We start from the raw sequence: 18119 nt of genomic DNA, 5'->3' as shown, positions 1-18119 counted from the left end.
ATTCTTTACAAGAAAGAGCGTATATGTTGAGATGCGCTCTTTTGGCACTAATAACGCGCAATATTGAAGATAAAAAGAAATGAGGACACCTTTTTTTTTTGTAGAGAATTTAATTCTTCACAAAAAAGGTCTCACAATTTTTCTGTATTTCCAATCATTTGTCCAAAAAAAATAAATTTTCTCTTAAAACTATAAAAATTTGATACATAAGACTACTAAAATTTCGATAAATTAAAAAATCAAAATTCTGGGTTAAATATTGAAGATACGAAAAAATGATGACACCTTTTTTGTAAGGAATTTGATTTTCTACAAAAAAAGGTCTCATAACTTTTCCCTATCTTCCATATTTCGAGCAGAAATCCCAATTATTGAGAAAAAGTATGTTAGATTACAAGTAAGGTAAAAGCCCCAATAGATGATCACGTACCAGTATATAATCACTCCATGTATTTGTGTATCTATATTCACAAATATAGGTATAAAAATACATGGAGTGATCGTATACTGGTACATGATCATATATTGGGGCTTTTACCTTACGTAAATAAAAAAAAATAAATAGTGCATGAATGTCATAACTCCAGGTCGCTGTTGTTGGCCCTCGGCAGCAGCTGAACCCTGTGTATACTCAGAGGGCCATGATATCAGCTCGGCCTCTGGGATAAATCCAGGACAAGAAGTCTAATAAAGTCCGTTCGTAACAAAGAAAAGGAATTATTGAAAAAGTTGTGAAAGAGTCGAAATGAATCCGGGTAATCAGCATCATCGGGGCATGAGCATGCAGGGACGGTATCGAAATGGCGGCGCCGGATCAGGATCTGGGCCAGCATTGGCCCGTTCAGCTCCGAGCAGCCACAACCGTTCCAGCTGGCACTCACACTCTCACAATTCTCATAATCAACTTAATCAGCATAATCAGCAGTTCAACAATAAGGAGTACCCCTATCGTCAAGGATCCTCCGCACGATATCATAATGGGTATTTTGTTGCCTAACCCTTATAATTTATATTTATCAATCATTATTATTTCATTTTTTTTAAGATAAATATCCTCCATTTTTTATTTTTAATTAATTATTTATAAAACAATAGTATGTACAAAAAAGCTTTTATTACTTGGAATAAAATTCCGTGATTTTTATATAAATTTATTTTCTTCCTTGCACGCTCTTTGGTGTGGAATTTGAATGCTCTAAATCTTTATCGATTTTTAATTATTTAAATTTTTTATGCAGGTTTTGAAATATTTATATGAAAAATATATTTATATAGAAATTTGTCTTTGTGTTTAAAAAAAAAAAAAAAAAAAAAAATATGGCCGGGAATCGAACCCCCGCCTCAGTAAACATTGACAACATTCGTCTATAAGGTTAAAATCAAAATTATGGGCTAAATATTACAGATATGAAAAAATGATGAGACTTTATGTGTAGGAAATTTAATTCTCTTTAAAAAAAGATATCTTAACATTTTTTTATATCTCTTATTTTTAGGTCAGAATTTGAGCAAATTATTTTTTTGAGGAATTTTGTAAATTTTTTTTTTCCAAGTTTATATTCGAAATTTTTGAGCTAATTATTGAAAATATGATGAATTTATAAGACTTTTTTTTAGGAAATTTAACTCTCTATAAAAAAAAGGTCTCTTATCATTTTTTCATATTTTTAATCTTCAAACCAGAATCTAATTTAAAAGTTGTAAAAATTATTTTTGTAATGAATCATTAATTATTTTTTTTCTCAAGTATATAATCAAAATTCTGGGATAAATATTGTAAATATGAAAAAATTATAAGACATTTTTTTTAGAAAATTTTTTCGTATCTTCATTTTTTAAGGGAGAACACCGCTGTGACGGTCGAAAAAAAAGTTGATTTTCGGGAATTTTTTTGACAAAGAAAATAAAAGAATTTGGGGATCGGATTTATTTATTTTATTAAGGGTACATTAGAGATTATTACCCTAAATTTTTAATGAAAAATATTAAGTTATTACAAAGTTGTTAAATTAACAATCTCGTAGAGCACTAGAAAAAATTCCCCCCTCCATGGTCGCATCGATAACTCAAAAACGGATAATCTGAAAATAAAAACCCAAATTGCTTTCTGATGAGTAAGGATGTAGTTATCATTGCACGTACAGAATTAAAAAAGTTTTGATTTTAATAATTTTTTTAGCCGCGTTAAAAAAAAAAAAACTGTAAAAATAATAAGAAAATTTTCAATCAGTCGACATTTTTTTGAAAATTAAAATTTTCAAAATTCCGTATGTGCAACGATAACTACATCCTTATTCATTAAAAAGCAATTTGGGTTTTTATTTTCAGAAAATTCGTTTTCGAATTATCGATGCGACCATAGAATGGGAAATTTTTTCTAGTGCTCTACAAGATTGTTAATAACTTGGTAATAATTAAATATTTTTTAATAAAAATTTAGGGTGATAATCTTTAATATACCCTTAATAAAATAAAATAAATTCAATCCCCAAATTCCTTTATTTTTCCTGTCAAAAAAATTCCCGAAAATCACCTTTTTTTTCGACCGTCACAGTGGTGTTCCCCCTTAAGCGAGATTTTAATTTTGAAATTTCAAAAATTATTCTTATGAATTTTTATGTTTAAAATGAAAATTCTGGGCTAAATATTGGAGATACAAAATTATAAGAGATCTTTTTTTAAGGAAATTTAATTATCTACACAAAAGATATCTTACACGGAAAAAAGTAAACGGTAATATTCACTCGGATTCCGGTTAATTTTTATAGTTTCAAACAGTAAAGCGGACATCGGGGTGGCAAAAATATAAATATTACAGAACTTAATGTAGAAAGTATAATAGCTACAATTTATAATTTAATATCCAAAATAAGTGATTAGTAGCCGTCACTATAGTAAATAACGACTCTTTTATCTTAAAAAATTACAGTTTCAAACAGGAAAAATTGCCATTTCAATATATAGTCCATATTATGAGAAGGGGAACTCAGATGAAAGAGAAGGGAGTCTCACTCTGGGAGAATTTAACATTTCAAACAGTAAAAATTATACTTTTAAAATATACATTTTACCCGTCCAAGCAAGTCAATAATTACAGTTTGATTTTTAGCGTTGCGTTTAAAATTTACCATTTTACTTTGTAAATATTGACGTTGCTTGTATAAGAAATTTACTAACTTTATTTTATACTTTTTACATATCATAACATCATTTTTTAGGTACGAAATGATAAATATCAAAGTCTGAATTCTTAATTATTATACTTTAATATTTTAGACATTTACATAGCAAATATACTGTTTGAAATAGCATTTTCTTCCATGTAAAGAGTAAATTTTAACGTTTAAATGGTAAATATTATAAAGTGAATAGTAAAATCACGATTTTACTGTTTGAAATGGTAATTTTTAGCAGTTGATCATTACTTATTATAAATCGACTGTTATTTATTACAGTTTACTTTTTTCCGTGTACAATTTCTCCGTAAATCCAATATTTTCAGAGATATCAAAGAAAATAATGGAATATTATAGTAGTCTAGTGTTGTCGACTGAGGTGTACAGTCAAGTTAATAATTAAATTATAATTTAAAATTATTTTTATAATGGTAAATTTATTATTATTTTATTAAAAAATTTTCTTTTACTTTCAGAGACTCAGGAGTAAGTTCATCATCAAACCCTACGGTGAAAGAAGTATACCATGGCCCAAATAACGCCAACGTAGCTTACAAGCCCTCGTCGCACACAAACCGTGTCACCCAACCACCCCCGAGTCAGTCATCGCAACCCTCATCATCGTCTCATTTTCCATCAGATCTCACTCTTACTAACCATCGGCGAGCCATTTCACCGCCTCCATTAAGAATAAATATCTGCGGCCAGGTAAAAATTCGTTGATATTATCTGAAAAAGATTTTAAAATCGAAATTGTGGATAAAATATTAACGATGAAAAAATGATAAGAGACCTTTTTTGTAGAAAATTAAATTTTCTATAAAAAAGGTCTCTAACAAATTTTTCGTATTTTTTATCGTTTACACTAATAAATAAATTAACTTGACTCAAGAGTCAAAATCTTGAACCAAGAATACCATTTTGAAGAAAATGATTTTCTTGAGTCAAGAAAATAAATTCTTGATTAAAGTAAATTGTTCTTGTCTCAAGAATTTATTCTCTTGAATCAAGAAAATCATTTTCTTCAAAATTGTATTCTTGGTTCAAGATTTTGGCTCTTGAGTCAAGTTAATTTTTATATTAGTGTAGCTACAATAATAAAATTTTCGGTAAAAGTATTCAAATCTCGTATGTAAAGTTGTTCTCCAATCTCAAAAAAAATTTTTAATTTTTTAGATTAAATATTGAAAATTCGAAAAAATTGTAAGAAACCTTCTTTATAAGAAATTCAATTCTCTATAAAAAAGGTATCTTGCAAATTTTTTGTATCTCTTACCTAGTCTTAAAAAGAAAACCCTCGGCAAAATTATTCAAATTTTCTATATAAGTTTTCTCTATAACTTCGAAAAGATTTTAAAATCAAAATTTTGGATTAAATATTGAAAATTCGAAAAAAATTGTAAGAGACCTTTTTTTATAGGAAATTAAGTTTTCTACAAAAAAGGTCTCTTATAGTTTTTTCGTATTTCTAACCATTTATCCCCACACAGAAAAAAAGTTTCACTTGAGCCAAGAAAATATTTTTCTTGACTTGAGAAAATTTCTTTCTTGCTCCAAAAAATTAAATATCTTGATAGGAGTAAATCTTCATTAATATTTTTATTGATTAACATGTCAAATGGGAAGATCAAATAATTATTGAATCATTTTTTTTTCATTCAATATGTATAATTGCACGCTAAAATAATATAAAATGGGTATCAAATATTCAAGAGAAAAGTTTTCTCAAGGAGAAAATTTTTTTCTCAGCTAAAGTAGGTGGCGCTGCTGCCCTAAAGTATTTAAAAATCTTGGTCAAATATAAAAATTTATTGTGTCAAGTATTTATGATAATTTGAATTAAGGGAGTATTCTACTGTAAAGGCATGAATTTCGCCCGGTTTTAGAAGCGCTGTACGAAGGAAACAAAAAATATTTTTATAATCAATTTTTTTATCATTTGTTTATTGATGTTTTATTATTACATAAAAAAATTATTAAAAAAAAAAAATTAAAATTGACAAAGTTATGAGCAGTCAAAGTGGGGGGTCAAAAAAAAGAGGGTGTCCTGGCGTGTATTATTCCAACCCTCCTGGTGATCTGAAATATAAAAAACCGACGGATTCTTAATTATTATAGATGCCGCTATCGTATAACCCTTGGATAAGTTAAAAAAAAATTTTTTTTTTAAATGGCGGCAGTTTGAAAAAAAAATTTTTTTTTTCATATTTTTTTAACAATTCCGAATTTTTTAAAAATACTAAATGAGAAGTTATAGTTTTGGGCAGGGTTCACGAGATGAAGCGACGTATAGAGAACATCCTCTTCAAATTTGAAGTAAATCAGTTCATTAGAACTCGAGATATCCTTACCGCCAGCTCGAAAAAAGTAGTTCCGAGAAAAATGCGTTCAAAGTTTTGAGACAAGTTTTCGACAATTTTACTTGTAGAATGGTACAGAATACTTACATATTTTTAATCGGCGATTCCTGCTCCATATAAGAATCCTTCCTCTACTTCAAAATGCTCATTCTCCGATGTTCTCTTGTGAAGACGTGCAGTTCTACCCTCCTTTGACGCCTCTGAAGTCCGGAGTTCCGAGCGCTCGATACGCGCTTCGTCCCGTCTCGCTGCAAAAACATTAGCTTCTGGGCCAATCGTGATTCCCATAACATCTAAGATTTTTAATATAGGTATAAAACCTTCATTAAAAATACCAACTGCGAAGAAAGTGGCAATTTCAATTGTCTTCGGTCCAGCGTGAATGTGCTTCGGAGCAAAATTCCAAATTAACGAATTCAAAGATTCGTTATTATTTTGGGTTTCAGAACCCAAACATCGTTCCAATAAAGAATCAGCTGATAAACTTTCATAAATTGGTTTTATTACTTCTAAAACTTTGTCATTTATAGGAGGATTTTTGTGGTCAAATTCGTCAATAGTGCCGTCTTCTATTGCCTTCTGATACTTGCACCAACTAGATGAACAATTCATGTGCTGAGGATTTTCGTTAGTTGAAATTTTATGAAAGTAGGTTGCCCACACATCTCTCTTCATGTCTTCAACAGAATCTGGATTTCGACGAATTGCCAAACCATAATATAAAGACAATTCATTGATAAGCTTATCAGTGAGTTTACAAGCGCCTTTGCCACCAATACCTTTATTATCTTTTTTTGCTTTACGTAACCATGAACCCATGCGTTTTTGAATATGCCCAACACGCTCCTTTTTTTCTACTACCGGGTTATCATTATAGGGGTTAATATACAATAGATATACAATAGAAAGGGACATAAGTAGGGACTCGGGAACGCCTACCGTCTTTTGTTAACTTGTAGCGGTCGGACCGGAACCGATGCCACGTCACTAAAATGGCTATAACTCATGAAATAATAGGAATTTTGAAAAATCCTTTTAATGACATATTTTTGAATATCTAAACTTTGAAAATATGAAAAAAAAAAATTTTCGATTTTTTCAAAATTCTACAGTAGAATACTCCCTTAAGAAAAAATTACTTTCAATAAGAATAGAATTTCAAGAAAAATTTTTACTTCGGCCAACACAACTTCGGTCTTCCTTCAGGCACCCGAAAATTTTCTTGAGCCAAGAATTTTGTTCTCCATTCAAGAAATTTTTCTTTCTGTGCAAAACTAAAACTCACATTGTAAATCTAAGTGTTTTAACAAAACACACATAAAGTGTCATGTTCCTATCTAGAAGCATTGTAGTCACTTTTAAAACACTTCGATTTAGAGTGCACGTAAAAAGCATTCAAATTTTTAATATAACTTTGCTTTACAATTTTAAAATCAAAATTTTGGATTAAACATTAAAAATTCAAAAAATTGATGAGACCTTTTTGATAGAAAATTAAATTTTCTACAAAAAAGGTTTCTTATAAATTTTTCGTATCTCTTATCATTAATATCCGAATCAAAATTTTTATTGGAAACTCTTACATCTAATAAAGCATACCATCAATTTTCTTCTAACTCAACTCTTCACTATAAAAAAAAACTCTTATACTCAAAAAACTCTCTTTCCAGGAAAGCTCAACAATGCGTGGTCCATTAATGAACCTGAGCCCATCACTAAGCGTGAACTCTGACCTGGAATACCGACGGGCTCCGCAGGCGGCGAATCTCTCCGCATTGAGTCCTAACGTTCCAATGCAATCCTCATCAGCATACTACCGACAGTCAACACTGGACACACCAGAGGGTCGTAAAAGCGAGTCGCCATCTCGAAAGCGCCGTCGTATTTCCAGGAACGCGCAGGTGAGCGCCTCCAGCATGAACGTGGGCAGCAACGGGGGTCCAGTTTCGCTGGCAGGTAACCTGGAGAACCACCCGGGGCACCACCAGCTGGCCAGTCACCAGCAAGAGCCGACTTCTTCGACCCAATCCCCGCCTCTGATGTCGAACGCTGCGCCTTGGGAGCTTTCCGCACCACAAAGGCGTTCTCCGCGCCACCACATGGCCGTCAGAGGCAGCCCGCCAATCAGGAGCCGTTATGTGCGCTGCCCAGACCCGCTTTTCTCCAACGGGTACCAGTTTTTCCCGACGGTCCAACAGCATCTCCATGGCGCCCATCATAGCTTGCATAACAGCAATCACAATCTTCACTCTGGGAATCTCCATGGACTCCACAATACTCACACGCACCACGGCTTGCATGGTCATCATGGCCACCAGGGTCACCAACACCCCATCCAGCAGGGAACTGGGCATCATCCGTCAACGGGGACCAACAACTTGGTCGTTGATGTTAACCAGGTTGGAGTGTCTGGTCTGGGTGTCACTGTCAGTGGAGAAGCCATCTGGCCTACTACTGGGTTCCACCCCGCCAGGTTGTCCTGCCATCTTCACGGAACCTACCCGGCGCCCACTACCGCTCATCCCTTCTCTTACTCGTGCCAGATTACTCATCATCACCACCACACGCATTATCCAGCCGGTCCCCCACCACCTGGCCACAGCTTGATTACGGCTACCGCAAGAGGATACGCTGCGCCATCTGGAGTTCCGACCATACATGCTCATCCACCGCCGCCTGTTCATACTACACACTATACGGCCCACCATCAGATACCTCAGCAGGTAATGGTAATGTGAATTTTGAATTTTTTTAGGGTTATTAATGTCGGTACTCAATCAGGGTTTCAGTTTATTTTTATTGTGAGGTGGGAATTGGAGATAGGAAAAATGTTTTAAAAACCTTTTTTGTAGAGAATTTTATTTTCTATGAAAAAAAGTTTCTTATCATTTTTTTGGATCTTTGATAGTTGACCTGGAAATTTTAAATAATAATTTTGAATCCTTGGGACAAGACTTGGCTAATGTTATGGAAGATTTTTAGTAAGATTTTCTTTTATATCTTTGAAAATATTGGGAATATAAAAAAATGATAAGATAGGATAGAAGTACCGTTTTTGCCAAGTTAACATTTGAATTAATTTATAAAAAATTACAATACTATAAGTTATCTTATAGACTATCTTTTTTCTCTCTCTTTTAGCGAAACCAGATTCCTGGTCCTAATTATAACCATATTTTTGTTGAGTTTTAAAAAATTTATACTAAAACAAATTGAGTTTGTAATGGTTTATTAATATAAATTTATTTCTATCGTTTATTTGAACAATAAATGGTACAGTGGCCACAAACGTTACTTCTACCTTACCCTTTTTGTAAGAAATTTAATTTTCAATAAAAAAGGTATCCTATTATTTTTTTGAATCTTGGTCGACGTTCTAATTAGCAAATTGTCGAACTCCATTTTAGAAAATCTTCCATTTGTACGAATATACAATTAGTTCGAAATTTATTATCGCTTTAAAAAATCATTTAATATTTAATTGAGGTATAATATTTTTGTTAGGATCATTTAAATAATTTATAATTGGACTATTAATACATCAAAATGTTAAAAAATTACCCTTTAAAAAATAAGGAGTTAGATCAATTACTAATAATATATCAATTACTGTCGATATTTGACCCGGAATTTTGAAAAAAAATTTTTGAATTCTTGGAACAAGACTTGACTAATTTTATGAAATATTTTAAGTGAGCTTTCCTTTTATATTTGGAAATATTGGGTGTATGAAAAAATTATGAGAAACTTTTATTGTAGGAAATTTAATTTTTTATCAAAAAGGTTTCTTATCATTTTTTTTTATCTTTGATATTTGACCCAGAAATTTGAAATAATAATTTTGAATCCTTGGAACAACACCTGGGAAATGTTTTATGGAATATTTTTTGTAAACTTTTCTTTTATATCTTTGGAAATATGAAAAAATTATAAGAGACTTTTTTTGTAGAAAATTTAATTTTCTAAAAAAAAAGGTTTCTTATGATTTTTTTTTATCTCTAGTCAGACAGAATAAATATCAATTACAAATACTATCTTTTTTAAAGAATTTTATGAAAATTTGTTCTAAAATTTTGGGTTAAATATTGAAGATACAAAAAAATGATACCTTTTTTATAGAAAACTTAATTTCCTATAAAGAAGATTGCTTTTATTTTTTCGTATCTCCTACCATTTAGCCAAAAACTTATATTATAATTTAGTATGTCTCCGACATTTTTTGAAAATATAATTTTTATTTATCCTCATAACAAAATACATCTGCATATTTAAGTCTAAAAATTATATATAAAAAACTTTGACAGTATATTTTGAATAATTAATGGCTGGCTACAATAGTGAGATCTGGCCATTTACAAAAATTGAAAGTAGATATTATTCTTAAATAATTTCTTATATAAATAGTATTATTTTATAACTTAAAAAGTCTACCAATTTAAGTAATATACGATAATAGTAAAAATTAATGGTACTTAATAACAAAAAACATCATCAAAGTATATCTTCAACACCTAGGGTTATGCTACCATAACCTCAACATTTTTAAAAACTCCATAACTTTCGAACTATTGATTTTTTACAGAAAAATTTTTAAATGAAAAAAAATTCTAATTTAAAAGATGAATAAAAAAGATCTCAATACAAAATTTTTTTTGTAAACCCACTAGTTTCGAAGATATTGACAAAATTGTATAGATTGTATCATAACCGCAGCCAAGTTACCAATAAAATAAAAACTAAAAAGAGTACCCACAATAATAACCAAAAAATGTTGAAATAACAACTAAATTAAATTTTTTCTTTACAAAAATCAAAGTGAGTATACTCAGCCACAACCTTTACCAACAGAACCAAAATAAAATTATTAAAGGTTGACGTGGGTACTCAACCACCAGCAAATCATCTCAACATGCCGATAACTATAACATAACCTTGCAGAAAATAAAACAACAATAAACCTAACGTAAAATATTTTTCCACAGCGAGAAGTTGACCCGGAATTGATCGACGGATCGCACGTGCACTATCACCACCCGCATGTCCACCGAGTGGGGGGAAACGGGCCACCCGGGCCCCCACCACCGCAGCCTCAACCCCCGCCACCAATGACGCTGTCCCACTCTTACTCCCCACCGGCGCTGGCGGCCCAGGTGGCGTCACCGTCGCCGATGTTCCTCCCGGAGACTCGGAACAACCAGATGGAGCTGATGCAGCCGCGAACGAGGCGCACTGCCGTCGGCAGGAACCAGAACCGCTCGAGACAGAACCCGCATTCGAACTGGCGACGTGGTGGAGGGGCGCCACCTATGCCCCCACCTTATCCCGCGGGACTGTTGTTCCACTTCTTGTAAGTTTTTTATAATTTAAAAGGTAGTTTGGTAGCCAAGTAGACCGAATTTTTTTTATTTATACGAAAGATTTAATTTATAGGAGCTTATAGAAAAAAAATAAGAATTTACATTGCATTGAGACTCAAAATTAATGTAGCCTCAAAATAATTCTATTATAATTTTCTTGTGTTCAATATCAAGTCAAAATTTCATTAAAAATTATCTTTATACTTAAGAAGGGTTTACATTTTTTCTTTCTCTCGCCCTCTATTGGACAAACGAAAGTATCTCTGTCATACTTGTACAACAAATGAAATCTTAAAACGCATTTTATGCATAAATAAATGAAAATTTTCCAAAAAAGCGCTTCGCTCTTCGATAGATAATTTAATCATCTATCGAAGAGCGAAGCGTTTTTTTTCGAAATTTTATCACATACATGAGAAAAACACGTTTGAAAATCAACTATAAACCGCTCTTAAAAATAACAGTTTAGACTGCATTGACGTTCAAGATCAATGTAATTACAAAATACCTCAAATAATAATTCTTGTAATTAATATCACTTAAAAATTTCACTCAACAATATCTTCATACCTAAAAAATGATCTTTTATACTGCATTGACATTAAAAATCAACACTTTTCTTTATTGCTCAATATCTTAAGGAGGTTCGAGCGAATCTAATGTGAAAAATAATTTCTAACTTTGAGCTTTGAAATTAAGTATACGTATAAATAAATACGTCATTTATCTAATCCCAAAATTTTAAAAAGATTCACCGTTTAGTTACTTAGATATGAAATTTCAAAAATCACATTTCTTATCGCCTTATATACGGCCTCTTATAGCAGACAAATTTTAGCCGAGACTTTAATTATTTTTATCAATACTAACCTCCCAATTATACACAAGAAACTTGGATTATTGTAAAATATAAAAAAAAATTTAATAATAATACATTACCGATATAATTTTTGAAATATTTAAAGTTTAATTTTATGTTTTTCACTCGTTTATCGTCAGCTATTTATTCGAATAAAGATTTGGCAACGTCGCGTCAACAGCTGAGAAAAAAGAAAAGGATAGAAATATAGTTACAGAGAGAGAAATATTTAACTCACACACTCATCCACGTCTCTGTAATGGGTATAATCAAACGCGCTGTTGCCAAATCTGTTTATTTAATCCAGCAAGTAATAAATACAGTCATTTTATTAATTTATTTTATTAAATAAGTAAAAATCATCAATTACTAAATTGTTCAAGTTATTTTAAAATAAAATAAATAATTTTGACGAATATTGAGAAGACTGAAAGTAAAAAAAAATTCAAACATTATTCTGACTCATAAGTGACGCTCAAACCTCCTTAAATCACACTATGTTTCACAAGTTTCTTGTCCAAGAATTGTAAAAATCTGTATTCAGATACTTAATCACGATTTTTGAGCCAGACTTGCTCAAGACTTAAACCAAGTTATTAAAAAATTTAATTAATTTTTAAATATTTATATTTGTTTTCTATCTCTGTTGTATATCAGAGACATTAACTCCTCCGTGTTTGTTCACGAAATGGCGGGATGAATTCTAAGCGGCAAATTTAAAATTTGCTTTATAAATTCTCCAGATATTCTTGCACGGTTCATTATTTATTGGATAATAATTAATTTCTATAATTTATACACCAATAGTTAATGTTAATTATAAAATAGTTGACACGCTAAAGCTATATTTACAAATTTAAATAATAAATTATCAAGGGAAACAATTGTAATTTAAGTACCAACCTTATTAAATAAACAACAGTTGGTATTGTCGAATGACAGTTCGTTAATAGTCAATTTATATTTAATTAATTATTTTATAATTACTCAATCAATAATACGAATTAAATTCAATGAATTAAATTATGTAGGAATTTTTATTAATTAATTTTAGTAGAAAAAAATGAAAAATATTAAAATAAATTTCGGCGGATTGGGACTTCTAAACTACCTGAAGTAAAGGGTTTAAGTAAAGGATGAAAGAAAATGAATTGATTAATTAATTAAATTAATTATTGTTTTTGATTGGATTGAACTCAATTAATTTAATTAATTAATTAGCTGTGTTTATTAATTTAAGGGCAATGTTTAGTAATCCACCATTATCGTCATACAGTCAAACTGATATGTCATCACCGGAGAATGCAGAAACCGAAAATTACGAGGCGCTGTTGTCGCTCGCCGAGCGACTTGGAGAGGCTAAACCCAGAGGACTCACACGAGCCGAAGTCGACCAATTGCCTTCGTATAAGTTTAATGCTGAGACTCACCAGGGTGACCAGACTAACTGCGTTGTCTGCATGTGTGATTTTGAACCGCCTCAGACACTCAGAGTTTTACCTTGCTCTCACGAATTTCACTCTAAGTGTATTGATAAATGGCTTAAGGTAATTTTTATTATTATCTATATAATTAAGAGAATAAGAAAAATTTTGTGTCCAGGATAATATGATAAAATCAGTTTTTTTTAGTGAAATTTAGAATTATTGCAAAGGTCTTGATTTGAATTTGTGCCTTTTCAAGATTTCATATCATTCTCACCGATAGTCAATTTATGGTGATGAGTATTTAGGCTGCATTCAAAAATGGTCTATCTCTAGATACATAATTACGAAATGACCTTGTATCTTGAAAACTATTGACATTTTTAAAGAAATAAGCTCATCCCGATGTTACACTCATCGAGATCTTTCATTTGAGTACCCACATCAATTTTTCATATATTTATATATTATATATATATATATATATATATATATATATATATATATATATATATATATATATATATATATATATATATATATATATATATTAGAGTGGTCCAAAAAATAGATTTTTGCCTATCATCTTAAAAGCTTCTCTAAGGTATAAAAAATTCTCTCCAAAGCGCAGCTTGATATCTCAATTCTTCATGAAGCTCAATGAATTTTTATTTTCCCATTTAAATAATACGTAAAAAAATTTTATTTACGTTTTCATTCGGTAAAACTATGAAATACATTTTTTTTTGTATTTTTCGTCAATTATTCTTGTAGGAAATTTAATTTTCTACAAAAAAGTACTGAGGTAGTTTCTTCGTAATCTTAACGAGTAAAAAGTTGTTGAGCTTTAAATACTCGCACAAAAGAAAATTTAAACGAAGATAGTTTCAAAGCAACTTTTCGAAAAATTTTTTGGTAACTGTATGTAATGATTTTAAAATTTATCAAATTAGACTGTTTCTAATATAATTAACACGTGTCTTTAGATGAAGTATTAACTGTGAATTATGAATAATTTCTCTCATTACAATTTAGATATTTTTTCCTATGAGCAGTGATTTTTCAAAATTGAACTTGAATTTCATTACGGAATCTGAATCGAGGGCAAGCTAGTACTTCCGGATGTATACTGAAGTAAATTTTTTTATTTAAGAACATGTAGGACAGGTAGGACAGGTGAATATTTAAATTTTGAACATGATGCTGGGACATTTTTTGACCGAATGAAAAATCATGGAACTTTGCAGGAGTACGTAAATAGAAGTCTTCGTGAATTGATTCTTTTATTTTTGAATTCAATCATTAAAAAAAAAAATGATAAATAAACAGGTAGAGTTCGTGCGTAAAACTGCCTAATCTCAGGAGTCATCACATATTTAAATTGACAAGCTTAACTATAAAGAAATTGCTAATAAACTTACAACCAATATAATCTTTAAGACTGATTTAATTTTTTGGTTTTTTCTTATTTTAGTTTATATGACTTATAAGACATAATTATTAAAATGCAGCTAGGTTAGGGTAAAAAACTGATTGTCAACAAAAAATTTAATTTACTATATATCTTCATGTAGGCCGCAAGAGAGTGCTAAAAGTAAATTATCTAGTTAAAATTTTTTAAGCAGTGGTTAGAGTATTTACAAAGTCTGGTAATCTGCTTCAGTGCATTTTACATGTGGTTCAAATAAACAAACCGATATATTAAATTATCATTTGTTGTCACTGGTCCAGACTGAATTACCGATATCAGACAGTATACCATGTTTTTAAGAAAAAAATATAAATTACATAATCAAATACTTTGAAACAGAAAATGTGATACAACATGGATTCTAAAATCATATCTGATTGAATTTTCTTTTATTGCGAGTATTTAAAGCTTAATAACTTTTTACTCGTTAAGATTACGAAAAAACTACTTCAGTACTTTTTTCTAGAGAATTAAATTTCCTAGAAGGATAATTGACGAAAAATACAAAAAAAAATTTTTTTCGTAGTTTTACCGGATGAAAACGTAAATAAAATTTTTTTACGTGTTATTTAAATGGGAAAATAACAATTCATTGAGCTTCATTAGGAATTGAGATATCAAGCTGCGCTTTGGAGAGAATTTTTTTCATACCTAAGAAAAGTTTTTGAGACAGCAGCACTTGAAAAAAAAAATAAAAATGTTTTTTTTGGACCACTCTAATATATATATGTCGGAGATAATATCGAGCTGGGTTTTCCTAGAGATAGGGAAATTCCCAATATTTTAGTTTGTCTGTTAGTTTTAAGCAAAATTGTAAAGCATAGAATATTTAATAATTATTTATAACTTAAGCCGATTATAATTTTTATGGTTATGGCAATGGGCTTGAGTCCGGAGTGATAATGGTCACCAAACGTAGCCGAGGTCACAGGATAGAAGTAACAAGTATATAGTTAAAGATATCGACAGACAATGAGAGCTGTCGAAATATTTTTTGAGAGAAGAAGTATTTAGGGTACTGAGACGAGTAGTTCTCGTTGAGCATTGATCAAGTAAAGACATCGAATATATCCTGCTGACCCCGGATTCGTTCTCGGTCTCATTCCCCAGCGCTTTTACCTTGTATATTAATTATATTTGGATAATTAATCGTAGTATTGTTTATACAAGTTAGCGTATATTTTAATTATTCTAAATTAATAAATAATTGAATAAACGAGTCCAATGGACTGTACTAACGCCCCTAATAATGCTTTTCCGACATATATATATATATATATATATATATATATATATATATATATATATATATATATATATATATATATATATATATATATATATATATATGAAAAATATATCAAAATGCATGTGGGTACTCAAATGAAAGCTCTTGATGAGTGTAACATCGGGGTGAGCTTATATCTTTAAAAACGTCAGTAGTTAATAAAGTACAGAGCATTTTAATAAATATCTTCTGAACTATTAGTATTTTTAAAGATATAAGCCCACCCCGACATTACACTCATCCAGACTTTTCATTTCAATACCCACATTAATTTTTCATATATTTATATATATTATAAGGTAAAAGCCCCAATATATGATCATCTACCAGTATATGATCATATATTGGGGCTTTTACCTTATATGAAAAATATATCAAAATGCATGTGGCTACTTAAATGAAAGCTCTTGATGAGTGTAACACCGGGATGAGCTTATATTTTTAAAATATTTATTACATATATATATATATATATATATATATATATATATATATATATATATATATATATATATATATATATATATATATATGTCTCCAGGATAGTCATATGATAAAATCGGTTTTTTTAGTAAAACTTAGTGTCATTGCAAAGGTCTTGACTTGAATTTGTGCCTTTTTAAAGTTTTATATCATTCTCACCGATAGTCAATTTATTATGATAAGTATTTAGGTTGCATCGCGACTTAGCACGATTTTTTTTACAGTGAAACTGTTTTTGTTCGGATTTTAGTATTTTTTGTAATTATAATAAAAATTTACAATTTGTACCAACTTAATCAAATCTCGCGTTGGTTGCATTTTTTATAGCAAACTATCCCCTTGAAACTACAGTTTATGTAAAAATAATTCCAGCGCACCCTGGCGGGTGTAGATGCAAGCTGTGAAATATCTTTTTTTAACTGTAGTTTCCCATCTAATGAAGGATTACTATGCATTCTCGAATTATTTAGTCTGTGGCAGATCACTTTGCCCATCGAAAAAAAGTCAGGATCGAAATTTTTGCGTTGCTATAGTTTGTGCTGATTAAATTTAATAATTTCAAGTAGATTAATTGTTATAAGTGAATATAATTAATTAATAACAGTCAAATAAAGTATAAATTACTGTCATAATATACAATTTAGAAAAAAAAAGTACCGTAGAATTAAATAAAATTTTGCAACCTCAAAATACCGTTCTGCTTACAGTAAACACAGTCGGTAGTCTGGCGCTCCGTTTACAGCAGATTTGAACGGAACTTGGCGCCAGATTCTACCGAATCTGTGGATTATTTTTGTTATGAATCTTATGAATTATTTTTCTTCCAAAAATATTGAATATATGAAAAAATTATAAGAGACATTTTTTGTAGAGAATAACAAAATGATACAATTTTCTACAAAAAAGGTATTGTATACATTTTTCACAATTTTAATATTTCCAAAGATATAACAAAAAATTAAACTTAACTAAAAACATATCATCAACCAAATCACAAAATTTTTTTTTCAAATTTCAAATTTTAAGTAAGGTAAAAGCCCCAATATATGATCATGTACCAGTATATGATCACTCCATGTATTTGTATATATATATTCACAAATATAGGTATACAAATACATGGAGTGATCATATACTGGTACATGATCATATATTGGGGCTTTTACCTTAATTAAAAACAAAAATTCTGATCTAAATAATTATTTCAGTCAAACCGAACATGTCCAATTTGCCGTGGTGACGCTGCAGAATACTACAGTAGCCCAAACGGAGTAAACGGAGGAGGCAGTAGCACAACTAGCGGTGAATGACCTCCAATATCACACGTACTTTAACATTAGCTGTTATTATTATTAATAATGCCTCCCATTGATGATTGGGTGCCTATTTTTTCAAGCTATAAATATATATATCTCAACGTACATACATAAATATATTTATATTTATAATGGGTGTGTATTTAAATATTAATATTAATTAAAAAAAAAAATTAACTCTAAAGATCAAATTAATAACTTATAATTTTTGATCAAACAAAATATTAATAATAAATAATAATAATAATAATAATAATAAATACTTTTAGTTAACGTGTTATATATAATATATAAATATGTAAAATTGCTAAAGTCCATTTAATCGCGTTCCTCCGTCCGTTTGCAGAAAAAATTTTCAAATTATTAAAACAACCTAACTTAAAAA

At 30.1% G+C, this 18119-nt stretch overlaps 1 protein-coding gene across 6 annotated transcripts in view; it reads left to right on the top strand.

The window, feature by feature from the left end:
- The window catches only part of LOC123262720 (RING finger protein 44), a 30428-nt gene extending 12309 nt beyond the window's left edge, over positions 1 to 18119 (top strand). The window contains exons 3-8 of one of the 6 annotated variants that reach the window (XM_044725080.1): positions 588 to 981; positions 3653 to 3884; positions 7207 to 8265; positions 10519 to 10883; positions 12993 to 13299; positions 17627 to 18119. In XM_044725080.1, the coding sequence (XP_044581015.1) occupies positions 746 to 981; positions 3653 to 3884; positions 7207 to 8265; positions 10519 to 10883; positions 12993 to 13299; positions 17627 to 17728 (2301 nt within the window). In that variant the 5' untranslated portion in view covers positions 588 to 745 and the 3' untranslated portion in view covers positions 17729 to 18119. The remainder of the gene's footprint in view (positions 1 to 587; positions 982 to 3652; positions 3885 to 7206; positions 8266 to 10518; positions 10884 to 12992; positions 13300 to 17626) is intronic. The other 5 variants (XM_044725085.1, XM_044725081.1, XM_044725083.1 and 2 more) reach the window with 5 other exon arrangements.

The sequence above is a fragment of the Cotesia glomerata genome, linkage group LG4 (assembly GCF_020080835.1).
Source record: "Cotesia glomerata isolate CgM1 linkage group LG4, MPM_Cglom_v2.3, whole genome shotgun sequence".
In the NCBI taxonomy this organism is placed as follows: Eukaryota; Metazoa; Arthropoda; class Insecta; order Hymenoptera; family Braconidae; genus Cotesia; species Cotesia glomerata.
Note: the sequence above shows the minus strand (reverse complement) of the source record. Positions and strands in the feature narration are given on the sequence as shown.